At 60.8% G+C, this 18943-nt stretch overlaps 2 protein-coding genes across 5 annotated transcripts in view; one reads left to right on the top strand and one right to left on the bottom strand.

Moving 5' to 3' along the window:
* Positions 1 to 9351, top strand: part of IL4I1 (interleukin 4 induced 1) — a 34436-nt gene extending 25085 nt beyond the window's left edge. The window contains exons 3-9 of one of the 4 annotated variants that reach the window (XM_055553236.1): positions 599 to 794; positions 4362 to 4600; positions 5286 to 5398; positions 5966 to 6167; positions 7186 to 7254; positions 7585 to 7721; positions 8090 to 9351. In XM_055553236.1, coding sequence (XP_055409211.1) covers positions 758 to 794; positions 4362 to 4600; positions 5286 to 5398; positions 5966 to 6167; positions 7186 to 7254; positions 7585 to 7721; positions 8090 to 9047 — 1755 coding nt within the window. In that variant the 5' untranslated portion in view covers positions 599 to 757 and the 3' untranslated portion in view covers positions 9048 to 9351. Of the gene's footprint in view, positions 1 to 590; positions 874 to 3884; positions 4264 to 4361; positions 4601 to 5285; positions 5399 to 5965; positions 6168 to 7185; positions 7255 to 7584; positions 7722 to 8089 lie in introns of those variants that run through there. The other 3 variants (XM_055553239.1, XM_055553237.1, XM_055553238.1) reach the window with 3 other exon arrangements.
* TBC1D17 (TBC1 domain family member 17) lies at positions 9338 to 18676 on the bottom strand. Its single transcript, XM_055553231.1, has 17 exons — positions 18525 to 18676; positions 17984 to 18082; positions 17702 to 17776; positions 16249 to 16372; positions 15292 to 15499; positions 14739 to 14850; positions 14487 to 14645; positions 14028 to 14156; positions 13836 to 13939; positions 13301 to 13395; positions 12789 to 12905; positions 12594 to 12694; positions 12412 to 12511; positions 11040 to 11137; positions 10770 to 10886; positions 10198 to 10284; positions 9338 to 10107 (listed from the first exon to the last, which is right to left on the bottom strand). The coding sequence occupies exons 1-17, from the start codon at positions 18543 to 18545 to the stop codon at positions 9895 to 9897; spliced, it is 1959 nt and encodes a 652-aa protein (XP_055409206.1). The 5' UTR covers positions 18546 to 18676; the 3' UTR covers positions 9338 to 9894.
* Positions 18677 to 18943: the final 267 nt, after the last annotated feature.

Raw genomic sequence — 18943 nt, 5'->3', positions numbered from 1 at the left:
TCTCCCAGTTCTAGGAACACAGACCCCAAATCCACTAAGCTGAAAGTGACAATTAATGACAAGGATAGTATCACTCAGATGCAGTGTGGGCTCTTTGAATGTTGATTCAAACCGTTGTTTTTAAAAAAAAACAACATGTTTTGAGTCAATAAGGGAAGTATAAGCATTGATTTTATGTCATTTTTTAATGTGATGATAATACTGGAATTTTAGTAAAAAGCAAATAATGCATATCTTTCAGAGCAGAGGTTGGCAAACTATGGCCCCACTTCCTGTTTCTGCAAATAAAGTTTTATTGAAACCCAACCCAGCCACACCCATCTATTTACATGTGACTGTGGAAGGATGGAGTTGAGTAGGCCAGGCAGAGACCACGGGGCCCCCAAAGCTTCAAATGTTTATAGAAAAAGTTTGCCAATCCTTGTCTTAAAGAAACACTCTCAAGCATTTACCTCCAAAGAGAGAGTAATGTCAAAGTAATCCAGTGGGGGAGGGAGAGAGTGTAAGTGAAATAAGACTAGGCGGTGATCAAGGCACCTGGCTTCATCATCCTAGTCTCTCTAGTTTTTGAAATTTCTCATAACAAAAAGCTTTCCAGACAGGAGGGCCTACGCTCCACAGCCTCCCAGCTGCTCCAGCCCCACACCAGGACCCTGGCATCTCCAGTCTAACGGGAAACAGGACAGAGCCAGAGCCACTCACCCCGGTTTCACCCTCGCCCGACGATGACATCCGTCCCGGGCTAACCAGAAAGGCCATGGGCACTGAGAGAGCCCGCCAGAGCCAGCCATGCAGTGAGTGCCCCCACAGTAGCCCTGGGGTTCTGGAAACCAGGGAAGGAGGGGCAGGGTGCCCTAGGGGAAGGGGCCTCAGGTAAGTCTGTCTGCCTTCCACTCTCTGTGCCCCCTGCCCCTCCAGGTCAGGACCCCTGACTCCCTCCTGGGGCCCTTGGCATCCCCTGAGTAGGCCCTGCCCTCCTCTGAGACATGGGGGAAGTTCTAATACTGACTGTGCAGGGTCTTGGGCTTCCCTGGTGGCTCAGTGGTAAAGAACGCACCTGCCAATGCAGAAGATGCAGGTTCAACCCCTGATGTTGGGAAGATCCCCTGGAGAAGGAAATGACAACCCAGTCCAGTATCCTTGCCTGGGAAATCCCATGCACAGAGGAGCCTGGTGGGTTGTAGTCCATGTGGTCTCAAAGAGTCAGAATGACTGAGCAACTAAAGAACAACTCGGGGTCTTTGTTGACCCAGAGGAAAGAACATACGTGAGGGTCTAGCCCTGTCCCCCGCCCATTGCTGTGGCCGCCGTCACTGTTAGCTGTCCTGAGGGGCCGTGGAGGCTCCTGGGAGGCAAGAGCCAGGTCTCTGGCTGCTCTGGAGGTGACCTAACCCCGTTAGAACTGTCATCAAGGTTCCAGAAGCAAGTCAAATAAGGTAGGGCTTTCTCCCAAAAGACAATTTTTATCTGAGAGGCTTGACATTGTTTTTAGAAACACCAAAATCACCTCCAAATCAACTGAAGCAACCGGTACTGGATTTGGTGGGCGGCCTGGTGCGTCTTGTGTCTCCTGCTCACAAGCTTTGGAAACCCAAGCTAACCTAACCCCCATTTTCCTGCCCCTAATCCTTACCTTGAAATCAACCCTAACACCAATCTCTGATATTATCAGGAATGACTCTGGGAGGTCCCATTTCTACCCAAGCAATCCCCAAATGACTCACAATCTCTTGACCCCAAAGTAACCTGTTCGATCCAGACTTTTCCTCCTGCCAGGTGTTTCCTGGACCACATCTGGCTGCTCTTGGGCGTTTCACCCAATATCATCCAAGCCCTAGCCCAGTGCTTCCCCCAGCCTGGGAATGCAGACATCGGTGGCGGTTAAGCCTTGAGGGGCAAAGTGCTGCTGGCATCCAGAGGCCAGTGGTGCTTCTCACATCCTGCAGTGCATGGGACCCCACAAAGATGGTCCCAACGGCCGGCCCGTCCCCAGTCCATGAACCTGAGCTAATAACCAAGTGGTTAAGAACACCACCTGGACATGCCCAGACATGCCCTGGAGCCCCTTGGCTCCGCTGCCTCCACCCTTTCTGCGTCCCTGTTCTTGCCACTTCCTTTGTGGGGCCATCGCTGTGCTGTTTGGCCGTAGAGCAGAGGGGCCTCTGGGCAGGGCACGGGGACCTGAGGTCAGCCGGACTCCCAGCTCTGCGGTTCCCCACGGGGGCCCCCAGTGCAAATGCCCACCCCCGCCCCGCCAGGACAAGCCAGTTCCCTCCCTCAGAGGGCCTGACCAGGTGCCGCTCCCACCCTCCAGGCACTGAAGGGAGCTGGTGGGCTCTGCGACGGGAAGGCCTGCCAGTTCTGGGGCCTTGGGCAGGTCCGGGGGCGCTCCCCAGTCCCTCTGAGCCTCAGATTCCTCCTCTGTCCAGTGCAAAGCTCTGATCACAGACAGGCTCAGAGAGGGGAGAGTCCCTCTTGCTGCCAGTCTCTGCTGACTCGCCCTTGGCTTTGTCTCCGAGGCTCTGTCCAGTTCACTGATTCTGTTTCCTTCTTGGCCACGCCTCTCCACCCACCCGTTTCAGATGCCTTCTGACTCACTCTGCGCACTCCCCAACTCCCTACCTCCACCAGACCACATCCCTCTTTGATTTACAGTTTGGATTTTCCCATCAGCTGAAAGGACCCGCTGCCCTCTGCCTTTCCTCACCACCCGCCCACCTGGTGCTCTCTCCTCCAACCCCAAGAAAAGTCCCCACAATCGCCTCTCCACCACACCCCCCCCACCCCGCCGACCCCTTCAAGGGACCTATCGTACATCCCTTAGCTAAAGCCCCGAAGCCGAAGCCGTGAGCCAGGTGGGGGTTCCTTGGAGGCAGGTCAGCCTCTTCTCCCTGCCTGCAGCTCACCTCTCAGGAGAAGAGCACCCACAGGCAGCGAGTGGTGACGGCCGAAGGCAGGGACAGACAGAAGCACCCGAGTGGTTTCTCTGAGGTCGCCCCCACCCCCACGCCCTGGCCTGAGTGAACTGTCACAGGGGTTCCCAGTGCAGGCGCAGGGAGCACTCCCGGTGCAGGGCTGGGCTTGAGGGGTCCTCACTGAATCCCCCTGGGCTCCCCCTGGGCAGCACTCACTGGTATTTCCTAAGAAGCAGCTTTTAGTCCTGACCCCAGGGGCTGTTCCTGGCCCCGACCTGGATTCACTGCCTGTTCCCACCGGTGCTGCAGTGGCCTCCACTTGACAGATACAGGCCCGAGCCACCTAGAAGGGAAGGCCTTCCCCGAGTGTCCGCTGGCAGGTGCTGGGCTCAGGACCCGGGCAGGCTCGCCCAGAGCTCTCCCTGCTGCCCACGGGTCCCCCTGCTGTGCCCATTTCACTGAGCAGGAAACTGAGGTTCAGAGCGGCCACATGGATGGGAGCCAGTGAGGACCCTCCAGGGCACCAAGACGGCTGACACCCAGGACTCAGGACAGGACTCAGCCGTCCCTGGGAGCATGCTGCCTCAGGCCAGAAACGCCCCCGCCCCGCCCCCGCCTTGAGAAGGCGGCAGAACAGAGCGCAGGCACAGGGGCCAGCTCAGGGGGACCCGGGGCTCGGAGCAGGCCGGGCCAGCCCCCGCACTCAGCACGGTCACCTGAGTGTGTACTTGCAGCCGCCCAGCTGCCCCTGAACTATTTGGGGCAAGAGGAAGAAAACAGATTGATGTGCTCCCCCCGCCCCCGACCGGCTCCAGCCTTGAGTAGACTCTGAGCATCTGACCTGCAGCCCAAGAACGGAGTTTCATTTCCCACAGCTGGGTTTCCCAAAAGGGAGGGGGGGGCGGGGTGCCACTGGGTTTAAGGCCAGCGAGGGGGACACGGCGGCAGGCAGATGAGCGGAGGGGCCGGAGGAGAGAGGGGTGCGCCTGGGAGCCTGAGGTGGCGAGAAGGCTGCGGACAGACAGACGGGGCCCCACAGACCCAGACGGGGGAAGGGGAGACAGGGCAAGCCGGGCCGAGGTGGGAGTAGCAAGGAGACCAGAGGAGGTGAGACAGAACGCACAGAGGAGAGACAGGCAGGACAGGAGAGCGGCGCTGGGCAGGGGCCAGGAGCCGGCCAGCCCAGGGTTAGCGAACGCACACAGCCCTAGGAGCAAGGGCTGAGGTGGGAGCCGGCAGCCCCCAGCGGGCCAGGCTTGGGGGACGCAGGCTCCTGTCACAGCGGCCTTGCTTCCCCTCCGACCCAGACACATCTCCAACCCAGACACGAGAGTCATGGACCCCTTGGGTAAGTCAGGAGGGGAGGGGGCAGAACCTGCTTTGCTCCAGCAGCCCCTGTCCACACACCTGCCGACCTGCCCACTGACCCTGTCCTCCTGCCCCCAGCCTGGCGCCTCCTCGCCCTGGTCCCCGTCTTCCTTAGCCTGGCGGCCTCCCTGGACTGGCAGACGGCCCACATCTATGACCCCTTCGAGAAATGCATGCACGACCCAGACTACGAGCAGCTGCTCAAAGTTGTGACCTTGGGCCTCAATCGGACCTTGAAGCCCCGGAGGGTGGTTGTGGTTGGTGCGGGCGTGGCCGGGTTGGTGGCCGCCAAGGTGCTCAGCGATGCTGGACACAAGGTGAGAAGTGATGCTGGAGGTCTGCCTCAAGTCTTTCCTGCTGCAGCTGGGAGTCCCGGGTGGAGGGACCCGGCCATGTCCCTACTGAGGGGTGGGTATGATGGGGGGAGGGGGGAGGGGAGAGGGATCTCTGCTTTCCTTGTGGTCTGGGGGTCGGGGGCCTGGAACCCTCTGCAGTAACATGAAACCCAGAGGGATTGCGCGTGTCTGTGCTGAGACCTTTCACTTCCCCTGCCCCACTCTCATCCTAGAGTGAAGTCCCTGGAAACCTCCGCCCAGCTCCTGGGGGGGGATTTGTGTTGGTGGAGAGGGAGGGAAAGTCCAGACAGGGGAAGTGCCCCCTGAAGTCGCACCGCTGTCCCCCTCACTGAATCCAAGAATGAGTATGGGCTGGGCCAATGGCTTTAGTCTGCACAGGGAATCTCCCCACTCCCTAAGCCGGGAAGTCCCTCTGAAATCTGCCCAGCAGCCTTCCTGCTGAGTCTGGAAACCAACCGTCACACTGTACATGTTCACTGTGACCTGTTCTCCCGCCAGCCCCTCACCTCCCCATAAAAAAGGGTCCTTCTCTGGTCTCCATCTATGCTGCTGTGGGGATGGAAGGCGGGGTGCAGGGGGGCTGCCACAGAGTGGAGATGGGGGCCAGTGGGAAGAGCTGAAAGACCTGCTTGCCGCCTCTCCCCAGGTCACCATCCTGGAGGCAGACAACAGGATTGGGGGCCGCATCCTCACCTACCGCGACCGGAAGACAGGCTGGATTGGGGAACTGGGGGCCATGCGGATGCCCAGCTCACACAGGTGAGGCCGGGCCTGGCGGCCAAGCAGGTGCGAGGCCACCCCAGCCCCGAGCCAAGGCTCAGTGGGATGCTCGGCTCCATCACTGCTCCAATGCCAGCCCAGACCAACCCGGACCCTAAACTTGCCGCCCTGGTCAAGTCAGGCCTAGACTCCGCCCCCAAATCTGGCCTCCCGCCTCTAGCCCCACCACCGCACCCCTGAAGCACTCAGGCCACGGTGTCCAGCCCTTCCAGACCCCCAGCTCTGTTGTCCCCGACCCTGGTCCTTTCCCCACCCCCAGCTCCCACCCCCATCCAGCCCACTCTGTCACTATTCCACTTCACCCCCAGTGAAAGCGAGCCCTGAACTCCCGCTCCAAACCCAAACCCTCTGCCTTCTAGCCTTGTTCTCACTTCAGTCCCTGGTCCCTGGCACCGAGGACCCCCAATCTAGCCCTGCCCCAGGCTCATGCCCATCCCTAAACCCCATATCCAGCTGCCCCACCTACGCCCTTCCCTTCTCCAAGTCCTGCTGGGGAGAGGGGTCCCCGCCCCCGCCCGACTCTCACAGGCACCTCCACCCCCTCAGGATCCTCCATGAGCTCTGCAAGAGCCTGGGCCTCAACCTGACCAAATTCACCCAGTATGACGAGAACACGTGGACAGAGGTGAACGAGGTGAAGCTGCGTAACTATGTGGTGGAGAAAATGCCCGAGAAGCTAGGCTACAAGCTGAACCCCAAGGAGAAGGGCCGCTCACCCGAAGAAATCTACCAGATGGCTCTCAACAGGGTAGGCGCATCCACGAGCCCTGCAGCCCCGTTCCCCTGCCCCGTCCTCCCGGGCCCACATGCCTCCTCCTGACCTGGCTGCCGTTTTCCCATTCCTTCTGGTCTCCCGTTGCTGGCTCTTCCGTCTTTAGGCTCCCCTTAAATACTGCTGATGCCCATCTCCCATCCCCTTCTCAGTGGCCTGGACCACCTCAAGGGTGGGCACTTAGTGGAGGTCTTTTCTGTGCCCTGGCACTGCCCAGTTTAGGGAGTCCAGGAAAACATGAGGGGAAGGGTGAGTGTGAGTGAAGGGACACCTTCGGGGAGTTCCCTGGCCACCTGGGAGAAGCCAGGTGGACAAAGGAGAGGGCTGAAATCAGAGGGGCAGGAGGCTTCCAGGATGGGAACAGAGCGGTGAACGATGGCCACTCAGGTGCCCTGCAGAGATGATATGGGGGAGCAGGAGCAGGGGCGCGGAGGTGGGGGGCCAGAGGGCGGTCTGGGCACGGGACACTGCGCTGTAGACCGGAGCTGCCCTAAGGGATGGTGACCAAGGGCCTGGCAGCCGCCTTGAACGCCAGGCCGAGGGCTGGAACTCCGTGGCTGCAGGCGCTGGGGAGCCACGGGAAGGCTGGGCTAGGGGAGGTGCCAAGAATAACTCCCCTTGAGGAGTCATGCCCTGTCAGGGCTGATGGCTGACTCGGCTTCTGTCTGGATGCACGGCGATCCAGATGACAAATAATTACTGGGCACCAGAAAGACACAGGGCCGACTGAGACCGGCTCCATCCCTGCCTGTGAGGGGCTGGGAGCTGGACGGGCAGGCAGAATAACACCCAACCAGGGCTGTGTGACGCTGTGACTCGGAAAGACTTCCCAGGGGGAGACACTGAGTTGCAGTGGAGGGCAGAGCTGAGGGCACAGCATGGGCCACGTCCTGGGAGCTCGAATGACAGCAGTAAATGGGCAGCCGTGGGCAAGAGAGCTGGGCAGGGCCTCCCAGGTCCTGTCCCCACAGCTCAGCAGCTTGTCCCACCACAGGCCATCAAAGACCTCCGGACACTGGGCTGCAAGAAGGCAATGATGAAGTTTGAAAGGCACACGCTCCTGGTGAGTGGGGGCCTCCGTGTCGCTATCTGAGCCGGAGTCGGACAAGGAGGGTGCTCCTGGGGCTTAGGCGCCGACGGAGTCAGAAGGCAGGAACCGGGGATGCCGGGCTTGGGCTTGCCACCACCTCCTTTCCTGACGAGGCTGGACACGCCCCTCTCTGGGCTTTGGTTTCCTTCATCTGTCACAAGAGGAGGGACCGTATCGCCAAGGTCCGGGGAACCGACACAAAGCGAGAGGCTCCGCGGGAAGCGCCCCCCGCCCCCCGGGAGTAGGGACGGAGCTGGTCGGCCTGGCCTGCCTGGGCCCTGACGCGGGCCGTGCCGTCCCCAGGAATACCTCCTCGGGGAGGGGAACCTGAGCCAGCCGGCCGTGCGGCTCCTGGGAGACGTGCTGTCCAAGGACGGCTTCTTCTATCTCAGCTTCGCAGAGGCCCTGCGGGCCCACAGCTGCCTCAGCGACCGGCTCCGGTGAGACTGCGGGGCGGATCCGGGCGGCCACAAGTGGGCGGGGCATGTGGAGGGGCGGGGCCGGGACAAGGGGCGGGGAGACACGCTAGGCCCCGCCTGCACTCTCCCTGCGTCCGGGGTCCTCTGGAGGAAGGAAGGTTCCCGGAGAGGGGCGTGGTCCGGAGGGGCCGAGACGGCGTGTCCGGGTCACATCGCTCTACCTCCCGGCCTCGAGGGATGTCGGGGACGGGCGAGGGGGGCGGTGGACGAGGAGGCAGGGAATTAGAGGGAACCGGGAGGTGAGACCTGAAACGGGGAGCGCCAGGGGATGGGGGCCGCTGGGGAGGGGCGGGGCCCCAGAGTCCATCACACTCGCGCCCTTCCCGCAGGTACAGCCGCATCGTGGGCGGCTGGGACCTGCTGCCGCGCGCGCTGCTGAGCTCGCTGTCGGGGCCGGTGCTGCTGCACGCGCCCGTCGTGGCGATTAAGCAGGGCACGCACGAGGTGAAAGTGCACATCAAGTCCTCGCACGGGACCCGGAACCTGAAGTCCATGATGGCCGACGTGGTGCTGCTGACTGTGAGCGGGCCGGCTCTGCAGCGCATCACCTTCACTCCGCCGCTGACGCGCAAGCGGCAGGAGGCGGTGCGCGGGCTGCACTACGTGCCGGCCACCAAGGTGTTCCTGAGCTTCCGCCGGCCCTTCTGGCACGACGAACACATCGAGGGCGGCCACTCGAGCACCGACCGCCCGTCGCGGGTGATCTTTTACCCGGCGCCGGGCGATGGCGCGCTGCTGCTCGCCTCGTACACGTGGTCGGACGCGGCGGCCCCGTTCGCCGGCCGGAGCCTGGCCGAATCGCTGCGCTTGGCGCTCGACGACGTGGCGGCGCTCCACGGGCCCATCGCATACCGACTTTGGGACGGCACCGGTATCATCAAGCGCTGGGCGGAGGACCCGCACAGCCAGGGCGGCTTCGTGGTGCAGCCGCCCACGCTCTTTCAAACCGACAAGGACGAGGGGCGGGAGTACGATTGGTCGGTGCCCTATGGCCGCATCTACTTCGCCGGGGAGCACACGGCCTACCCGCACGGTTGGGTGGAGACGGCAGTCAAGTCGGCACTGCGGGCCGCAATCTTGATCAACAGTCGGATCTCCGGCTCTGGCTCTAGCAGCAGCCTGAAGGAGCCCCGGATTGTCAACAAGGTGGGACATGGGCACCTGACGCCCTCCCACCACCAGCACCACCACCACCGGTGCCCCTTCGAAAGTGAGCAGGGCACCCACTCTCCAGCCTCACATGCGGTAACCGCCGCGCACTCGACCCTAAAGAAGAGCCAGTATTAAAGTACTTTTGGAATCAGCCGTGTGGTCCCGCCCTCTCCCGGGCTCAGTCGTTTGTTTCCCCAGTTCGCAGGGAGGAGAACCGGAAGCCTTCGCGGTAGAAGGCGCTGCGCCTGTCCGGGAGCCCTGGAAGAGGTCCTCCTCCTTCCTGCGCCGTGGGGCTCCACTTGGGGTAGTAGGAGGTACAGGATGGACACCGCTTTGCGCCACTGGTAAATAGTGGTAATCATAGTGCCCTTCACGGTTGTAAATGACACCGATGCATCCTTATGCAAGTAAAAGCCCAGCTGACAGTGGGTGAAACACGAGTTTATTTTTCTCTTAACAAGAAGCTGGTAGGCAGGGCCCGAGCGAGCAGCTCCGCAGGCCCTCCCATTGAGTTAGGTCCGGGATGTACCCCAGTTCATCTACTACGTGGCGGCCGCACACCAGTACCCCATCCTTGCTCCTCCAAAAGCCCCAAACTCAGGCAAGTAAGGGAGCCCTGCCTCCACAACCACCCATCACTCACCCACCCCCAAGGGGCTGCCTCTTACACCTCATCGACCAGATCAGGGTCACAGCAGTCAGACATCGACTCTGCAGAGCGGTCTGGGGAGACCATGAGCTGCCACCACCCGCCTCCCCATCCAGGGCCAAGCCAGCGTGGTGGCCTTCCTCCTCCACCCTCTCGAGGCCACCTGGACAGGAAAGTGTCAGTTTCAAGAAATCAGCGGAGAGAAGAGAGGCGTGGGTGGAGGGCCCCGCCCCTCTGCTCCTGCATCCCCAGACTCCAGCAGGGGTGGGGTCGTGGGGCGGGAGCTGGATAAAGTGTCTAGTCCTGTGGGGCTACTGTGGTCATCCAGCACGGTTACGAGTCGACGCCTTCCTCGTCGTCCTCCTCCTCAGGCAGGATCTCCAGGCTGCTGTCAGGCTGCGTGGCTGTGGCCGTGTCCGCCGGGGGCAGCGGAGCCGGTGGGGCCCGGGTGGGCGACAGCGGCAGTGGGGAGGCAGGGGGTGAGGGGCTTTGTGGCTCTGCGGGCGACGCCAAGCCTAGGACCTCCTGCACGTTGTGGGGTAGCTCCTGCAAGGTTGTGGGGTGGGGGGTAGGAGCGTCAAGTCAGAGGTTTCCTAGAGGTTGGGGGGAGGGTATCAGGAGGGGTCAGGGACTCACCCGGCAGGCGGTTAGCTGCCGGTAGAGGGCCTCGGCCCGTGTCAGCACGTCCTCCACGCTCAGCTTCATGGTCAGCTCGTTGATGTGCTGCGGGAGGAGGTGGGTCAGGCCCGCCTGCCGGCCAGCACTCAACCACCACCACCCCAGCGCCTGCTCTGTGCCTCTTGCTGGGGACACAGTGGAGGGAAGACTCAAGGGGCTGGCCCTCTTACGGTTCACAGTGGAGCCCGGGGATCAGGACAGGTCATGCTCTCAGGCTGCTTGCCAGGCACAGCATACAAGGAGGGGAAGGGCCCGCCCCACACTAGTGCACTGGGGGAGGGGCAGGTGGCCCACTCCTGCAGGGGCCACATGCTCTCTGAGGGAGCAGGTGATAAGACGGAGCAGGAGACGCACAGAGGCGCCCCCAGCCGCCGTGCCCACAGCTTAGCTCACCACACTTTCAACAACCCTATTCTGAGGACCCCCCACCCAAAGGGACTGTGGCACAGGGGAGGTGCCCACCTCCACAGAGCTCACACCCTGCTGATGTGCCTCCAGGGGAGGGGACTGGGAGGGAGCCAGGGTCTCACCTTGAGGATCTCATTGGAGCCGAAGCCGGAAAGCATGAGGGTGTCCCGCTCCATGTCCAGGATGGCGCAGGCCACCAGCAGATGCAGATTGGGGCCGGGGAGCCCTGTCCACAGAACCTGGCAGTGCCCAAGGAGGGGGCGTTCACTGGCAAAGCCTCCACCCCAGGCCCCACCCAGGTCGGCCCCATGCCCTGCCCACCTCCCATCAACCTCCCCGCCCACCCTCCAGTCTATCTGCCTCAGTTCTCCCCCTCAACCCAGCTGGCGCACCTCCCACAGCCGGAGGACATCCGGGAAGGGGAATTCCCTCTTGAACCAGATGAGCAGCCACCGGAAGCAGAAGCAGAGAGAACCAGAGTCCTGGGAGTCTGGAGCGGGGGACAGTGGCGGGATGGGCAATGCTATCAACCCCAATCCCGCTCTAATTCACAGGGCACCTGACGTAAGGACTGGACTCTAAGAAGTCATGCTGGTGGCTAAGAACCCACACCAGTCTCGCAAGTGGATGGAGAGCTCATGGGGGTGGAGAAGGTGGTGGGGGGAGCTGCTCCAGTCAGCAGGAACCCTTCCCATCCTGCCTTCCAGGCTCCAGATGCAAGGAGGCACCCCTGGTCTCCACTCTCATGTGGGAGGGAAGCAGTAAAACCAATCCCCTCAAAGGAAGAATAACAATCTGGTCAACACCCAAAGCTGGTGGGGACGGGTGTGAGCGACCAGGCCCTGGAGTACACTGCTAGCGAAAACGTAAGCTGGCAGACCTTTCCAGAAAAGCAGTGACAGGGATGAATGTTTCAAAAGATGTAAAAATACATGCGGATAGAAATCATTTCCTGGAATTTAAAGGCATTACCCACAAATAAAGATTTATCATGGTGAAAAACTACAAACAACCTAAATGTCCAGCAGGTCAGGCTAAATCTACTCTTGTACATCCTTAAACGGAACAGAACACCATATAGTTGATAAAACTGATGGTTTAGAAAACTTCCAAATGACACAGAGAGGCAGCTAACGTCCTAGCGTCCCTGAAAGTGGCGTGTGCTTTCTAAGCCATAGTTTTCTCTTCAGTGACGGGAGGCCAGCTACATCTCCCCTCCCCAGCGTGACCCTAAATTTTGGTGAAGAAATGTCCACCCATCAACTAGTTTATTTATCACCATCTGTGTTCAAAAGAACAGTTCTAGCAACAGCAACTTCAACTTCCTTTCCCTGAATTTCCTGCATTTTTTATACTGAACAAGTAATGCAGACAAATTTTAAAGCCAAAAATGCAGCAGTCCCACCCTCAGGAGCCCAAAGAACCAGTATCCAATCCCTGGCTCAGGGGTGAGTGCAGAAAAGAGCTAGATGGAGCTGGGAGTTGTGAGGAACCAGGCCCGGGTCCTTCATCTGAAAAGTGTAACTGACGGGACACAAAGGAGCCACCTCACTGGGCAGCGGGGACATGGCGGGCGGGGACGGGGGCGGGGGGGTGCCCACATCTCCATTTATCGAGGTTTTGCTCCAAACTGCAGTCCTGCTTTTACACATCACTTCTGGGTTCTGGGGGGTTGTTTCTCATTTGGACCACATCCACACGTCCACACGTTTGGATGCCATCTGTGGCCCCACCATCCCCGGCTCCACCTGCCAAGACACGTACCCAGGAAGTCGCACAGCGGTGGGTCCAGCACCCTGAGGAGCAGCAGGAGTTGCCCCAGCTGCCGCTTCATGGTCTCCTGACTCTCCTCGAAGTTCCCGTGCTGTGGGCAGAGGGCCTCGTGAGGAGCCAGAGCCCCCGGGGCCCGTCAGGGACCTGCCTCCCACCCCTGCCCTGAGCCTCACCACAAGCTCCATGAAGCCGCAGAAACACCAGAAGGCGTCCACCTCGTTCTGGGTGACGTAGAGGATCGGGGAGAGAAGGTCACTCATGCCCTGGACGTAGCCTGGGGGGACACAGGGTCAGGGCCCAGCCCAGGCCTGCAGTGCCCCTGGCCCCCTGGAAGGCCGGCCCCAGCCCCTCCCCGGACTGCAACGCACCGAGATCGAAGTGGTACATGCAGTAGGTTAGGAGGATGTCGTTCAGCAGGCCCAGTCCTGGGTTCTCGGGGCCCTCGTAAAATTTGTTGGTCCTATCGGTGCGGCTCACGTCCCGCTCTGCGGGGACAGGAGACAAAGTGAAGGTGTGAAAGGAGCGGGGTCCGGTCCCTGCCGGCCGCCAGCATGCCTAGGCAGCTGTGGGCCCTCCAGAGACCGTCTGGGCTGCTCCCATGGGAGGTGCTGCATGTCAACACTCAAGGGCTGGCCACGCCCTACCAGCCTCAGTCACCAAACCAGCGACAGGTGGGGACACTGCAGCCCAGGGAGATCACATTGCTTGCCGAGATCGCTCAGTGAATAGAGATTTGAACCCAGGAAGCCTGGAGCGCCCCCCGTGCCTCGCCTCGCCTCGCCATCCTGGCCACTCACCCCTGCTTGCGCCCATCTTGCTCCCCCTGACCCCTAGATGACCTCGTTTCTGGCCTGGCACCCTCATCCCCGCCGCCACCCACCGATGAGGCTGCGGTATCCGTGTAGCAGGGAGTTCCTCCGCTCCTGCTCGGGGCTCACAGATTTCCACTGCAGCTTCATGCGGAAGTACTCGTCCCTGAGAGGGGAGAGGGGAGCAGTAAGGACACCCCTGACACCTCACCCGCGGGCTCAGCCCAGCTCACCGCCGCTCCCCTCCGCGGCGTCTCTTGGGACACAGGACACCCTTGTGGGCTTTGCTCACAGTCTGTCAGCCCCAGTGGAGAGAGAGCCCCAGGGGCAGGGACCAGAATACACAGCAGAGGCACAAGATAAGCCAGGAGAGGTGGCCGCACGGTGGGTAGGAAGCCCGCTGCACATCCGTGATATGGCATGGCCCAGGGATGAAAACGGCATCAGACACCGGCCCACTGCCTCCATCCCGCTATGTGTGGGTTGATGTCCCTGATCCCTTTGATCAAGGGATATGCGGTTGATCAGAAACCTCCAGTGGACTCGGGAGGCTAGGGCAGTCAGGGGCTAAGCCCAGCAGGGCAGGGGCCGTGCCTTCTCACTCACGTTTTCTTGCGCACATGGGCCTTGTGCTCCTCCGTCGAGCCCTCCCAGCTCAGGTACCCCAGGAGGAACTTCCAGGCCTCGCGCCGCAGGCTGGGGCTCAGACCCTGGGGCAGAGGTGGAGGGCAGCTCAGAGGGGCCTCCCCTTGGCTGCCCGCTGCCCTGCCCCGCCCTGCCACCCCCCCAGTTCCTCACCCCTGAGAAGATGCGGGCTTTCAGCTCTGGGACCCGCTGCAGGCGGCCCTCGGGACCTACGTGGCTGGCCCACTCCTCCTCTGTGACGGGAGGCGCCCGCTCCACGGCCGGCCGCGGCCCCAGCTCCACCTGGGGGACACGAGGCGAGGCGGGTGAGCCCAAGGCCTAGGCCGCCCAGCAGTCCCCAGCCCTGCTCCCCGGCCCCCTCCAAGGCATCTCAGAGCCTCTCTCAGCTGGACGGACACACAGAACATGCAGGGCTGGAAACATCTCCTATGTGGCTCAGTGAGAAGCCCCCCACCATTAACCACAGGCGCCAGGCGCAGCGGCCACAAGCGCTTCCAGCACAGCCCCTCAAGCAGCCTGGTGAGGGAGGCGCTGTTAGAATCCGAGCCTAGGGAGACGCGGCCCCGCGCCCACGGTGGCTGCGAGAGCAAAGGCGACCACGTGGATACTCACACAGGAGATGACCTCGAACCCGGGCTCGGGCTCGTCATCCGGGGCCGGGGGCAGGTCAGGGGAGGCCCCCTCCAGGTGTGGCTGCAGGGCTCCCCGAAAGAAGTTGGTCACACGGGAGAAGCTGCTGAAGGTGGTGGAGTAGGGATCCTGGAGAAAGCGCTAGGGATGGGGTGGAGGGGTGGTCACAGCCCAGCCTCCGGCACGGTCCGCCCCATGCTGCCCACGCCCGCCAGCCTGGCCCTGCGGACTCACAGACACCACGTTGGAGCTGTCCTGGTCAAAGAGCTGGAGGTGGTGGAAGGAGCTGGAGAGCGCTGAGGAGTCGTGGGGGAACACGAGGTAGAGGCGGGAGTCCTGCGGGGAGCTGCGGGGGGCGGTGGGGTGTGTGGGCAACCCCAGGCAGCATCCTGACGGCCCATGGGGAACCCCCATCCCAGGCCTGAGACCACGAATGCACCCCAGGGGCGGCCCGGGTCCCAGGGCTGGCCAACGAGGCCCTCTCACTGCCCGGCTAGTATGACCGACTCAGGCACAGGCCACAGAGGGACAGCCCCAGGAAGTGCTGGGGTGTGGGATAGAGGCGCTTTCTGCCCCAAGACCCCCCAGAAGGTAATACAAACTGAGGGAAAGGAGACCAACTCTTTCTGTGATCTGGGGCCCGTCCAGCCCGATGCCAAACTACCCTTTATCTCAGGGTTATATGCGCCACGCCCCTCGATTCTCTTTTTCTGCCCTGAAAATCAATCTGGGTTGTATCTCCTTTCCAGCTCCGAAGGGTCAGGCTGTGGCCTGGGACCAGGCTCACCTGGCCAGGAGCAGGTAGCGGCTGAGGACGCGGAGCAGGGCGCGGGTGCCCCCACGGTGGAAATGCAGGGCGGGCAGGGAGCCACCGGCCTGCGTGACCAGCACCAGGTAGGCCCAGCTGAGGCCCGGCTTGGAACGGCGGATGGACCTGAGCTCCCCCAGACTCACTGAGAAGGCCCAGGAGCCCCGGGGGGAGCTGGGCTCCGCACCTGGAGGGGATGGGGAGCGGGAGGGGCTCAGACATCTCCTGAGAGGCCTCCCCTCTCCGGCCCCCACCCCAGTCAGCCCAGGCCCTCCAGGAAAGGACTGAGGAAAACAAGGGGAGCCCGGGGAAGACACGTGCCTGTTCCAAAATCTCCCCGGGCTCCCCTCAACCCCTCAGGTCTGTCCCCTGGGCCCCGTCTGTCTCACCTCCCACCCTCTCTTCTCTCTGGACCCCACACTCCAGCCACAGCAAAAGGCTGCAGTTTCCCGGCACCCCACACCTCTGGCCTTGCCCCAGCTGCCCTGTCGGTGGGGAGAGAAATCACTCACACGTCCCCCAGAGCCTGGCTCTTGCAACATCTCTTCCTGGAAGGCTTTTCCGTCCCCCGGGGGTTAGATAACTCCTCTGGTGCCCCCAGCCCCCCGTGTGACTCCAGGATGGCCTGAATTACCCTGTCACCCTGCGACTATTGCCCCACAGCCTGGAAGACTCCAGGGGCAGGACTTACATGGGAGTGCCCACAGTCAATCAGAGAGCCCGGGGTAGGGGTGGACCAGGCTGCATACCCCGGAGACACTGGCCGAAGGCTGGCGACCACCCTGCACCCCCACCCACTCTCTGAGGACTGGAGGCCAGTGTGGGTGGCCATCTTGACTGTGGGCAGCAAAGCCCAGGGAGCCATGACCACTGAGGGCAACTCATGTGTCTCCACCTGCCCACCCACCCCCAAGCCCGGGCAGCAGGTTAGTCTACCTCTCTTGGGCTCTGAGTGGCGGGGCCTTGGCCGCACGGTGCTGATGACAGCCCAGTCGGGTTCATAGCCGGGGTCAAAGGTCGGTTCCTCCTCAGAGGTGCAGGGGTCACCCCCACTGGTGTCCTTGGGGGAAGACAGGAAAAGAGACTGAGGGACCGTGGATTCGGAGATTCCAGATCTGAGCCTCGAGGCCACCCTGGGAGGTAGCCCCACTGAACAAAAAGAAACTGAGGCAGAAAGAGGGCACCGCACTTGCCCTCAGGGTCACCCAGCTCAGGAAATTCCTGATAAAAAGGCAGCGACAGGAGTGAACGTCCTGTTCAGGCAAGCCTCTGGGTGCCACGAAGGGAGGAACGGCACAGACAGCTGCCCACAAGCTGCCAAACTAGCCCCTGGTTAGTTTCTGCCCTCCGTTTTGTGACCTCAAGAATTTTATACTTTTGCCAACATTTACACAAAACAGTGATAATTAGTAGCACTACGGGTCAAATGTTTGCCGCTGTCCGTCTCGCAGGCATACATCAGGATGGATTATAGCTCACTGAACTCTACCATGGGCTTTGCTAAGTGGAGACAGGCACCTAGTTCTGGCCAAAGAGCTGGATATGTCACTTCCAAGATGGACCATTTAACTGCCAGGGCAAGACTTCTAGAGACTTCCTTCTACCACTAGGAGTGGAGACCTTTAGGATGGTGGCTGCTCTGGCAGCATGTTTCCTCGAGTAATCATGATGAGTAGAGCACTTCTGCCCACCTGAGATACACATGTAAAGTGAACAAAAACAGTTAAAAAGGCTGGAGCTCCAGCAGCCCTTTTGGACCACAAGGATATGTTGAGGATAGATGCCATGTGCCGAGGATTACGAAGCAAAGCCGGGAGGAAGCTGAGTCACTGATACCATATAAACCTATACTGCTGCCTTCTGGGCTTGGTAGAAAAAGAGAAATAAACTGCTATCTTGTTTAGGCCATTGGCATTCCTGTTTCATTTACGAACACCCAAATGCAACTCCTAACCAATATAGAAGGCTTCTGGGAAATCTCCTGCTTTTCCTGATGAGAAGGATAGATGTGACTGGTACCCTGCTGGCCCCCTTTTCCCTTCTTATATGCTCCTTCAAGCCCGTATGGGCTGAGAGCCCCTGGAACCTGAATCCACAGACTGAGTTGTTCTCTTGCACCCTGGCAGGGCTGTCCCAACAAGCAAAGGGGGTGAGGTGGCAGGCTCTGTCTCCACGGCCACAAGTCGCATGGTGTCTGCTTTCTTTCCGTGAATGGGCTTCTTCAGCCTCATTTCACAGAGAAGAGGAAACCGGGGGGGTAGAGAGAACTTAACTAGGCTCATACATGGCCCAATGGTAGGTCTGGAATTCTACTCAAGTCCTTCAAATGCTTTCGACTGCTCCGACCTAGAAAAAAGCAAACGGAGAAGGGGAAGCCAGGGAAGCCTACCTTCTTGGAGAAGAAGATTTGGGAGGAATCGCCAGCCTCCTCTATAGGAGCCCAGTGCAGGAGGACATCATTGTCCTGTGGGAAGGAAAGAGGGATTGGAAAGGCTACCCTCCAAACTCCCCAAAGCCTATTTCCAAACTTCTTCCCAGTTCTGAACTCTCAGCCTTAGAAAGCCACCTCTCCTTCCTAAGATCCCATCGCTGACCTCCACACTGTACTCCTACAGGTGCCGCCCTCCATCCCGCTCTGGGCCTGCCCAAGCCCTGCTCTCTCCGGGCCCACCTTCTCCACAACACGGATGACGCCGGCGATGAGGGAGTCCGGGTCTTGGTGCTTCTTGGCACTGGTGTGCAGGTACACGCCTCCTTTCTCAAACACCACCTGGGAGCAGGTACCATTAAGGGGCGGGCCCAAGGGGCGGGGCCCCAAAGAGAGCCAATGGGAACAGACTCAGGGGAGGGGCTATTCACCAGGGGGCGGGGCCCCGAGGTACCTTTACTTAGGGGATGGGGGTCGGCGAGGTGAAGCCTGAATACAGACCACGCTGCTCTGGGACACTGGAAGACGGGGAAGGACTAAAGTGCATTCCAAAGAGGGCGGGGCCCAGAAGAGCGCCTCAGCAGCCCAAGGGGCGGAGCTAAACGATATAAGTCTCCCTAGGAAGTGGAAGGAAGGGGTGACAGCGCGTTTATTAAGGGAATGGTGCGCTTGTTGAGGATGTGCCGGGCTCCCAGAATCCCTGCAAGGCCTGAGAAAGAAGCAGGTCACCGGAGAGGGAAGTTTCGCATTGACAAAAGAGAAAGAATGCGTCTCTGGTACTTACCCTGTAACCGGCTCCCTCCATAGCCGCGGCCGAGGCCCCACTGCCCCGGCCCCCTCCTTTTCCGGGTCAGCGTGCTGTCACGTCCGGATTGGACACTCCCTGCAAGCCCAGACAGTGGTAGCGTCCCTATCTGTTCTAGAGCAGGAGTGGGTGTAACCATTTTCCAGAATGGGGTGGTTGAGTTTGAACCACGAGGTTTTGAGTCACATGCTACAGACGCTAGAGGCGAAGCGGCCAGTGTGCAGGCGCAGTACTACATTCCTAACCACGAAGTAAACAAGGGGGCGGGTCCAGGAGCTCCACCCCCTCGATCAAGCTGGCTCCGAGAGGTCTAGTCCTTTCTCCATATTGCATGCTGGCATCGAAGCCAAAAGGATGCCATTTTGCTCTAGGGCAAGGCCGAGGCCGGCGAGCTGAGG

Source organism: Bubalus kerabau, chromosome 17, assembly GCF_029407905.1.
Source record: "Bubalus kerabau isolate K-KA32 ecotype Philippines breed swamp buffalo chromosome 17, PCC_UOA_SB_1v2, whole genome shotgun sequence".
Lineage (NCBI taxonomy): Eukaryota > Metazoa > Chordata > Mammalia > Artiodactyla > Bovidae > Bubalus > Bubalus kerabau.
Note: the sequence above shows the minus strand (reverse complement) of the source record. Positions and strands in the feature narration are given on the sequence as shown.

Coding starts and splice junctions, on each gene's coding strand:
- TBC1D17 (XM_055553231.1), bottom strand. CDS start 18,545: ATGGAGGGAGCCGGTTACAGG. Junction 15,500..16,248: donor CCACTCAGAGCCCAAGAGAG/GTAGACTAACCT, acceptor CATCCCCTCCAG/GTGCGGAGCCCAGCTCCCCC. Junction 13,396..13,835: donor GCCCATGTGCGCAAGAAAAC/GTGAGTGAGAAG, acceptor CTCCCCTCTCAG/GGACGAGTACTTCCGCATGA.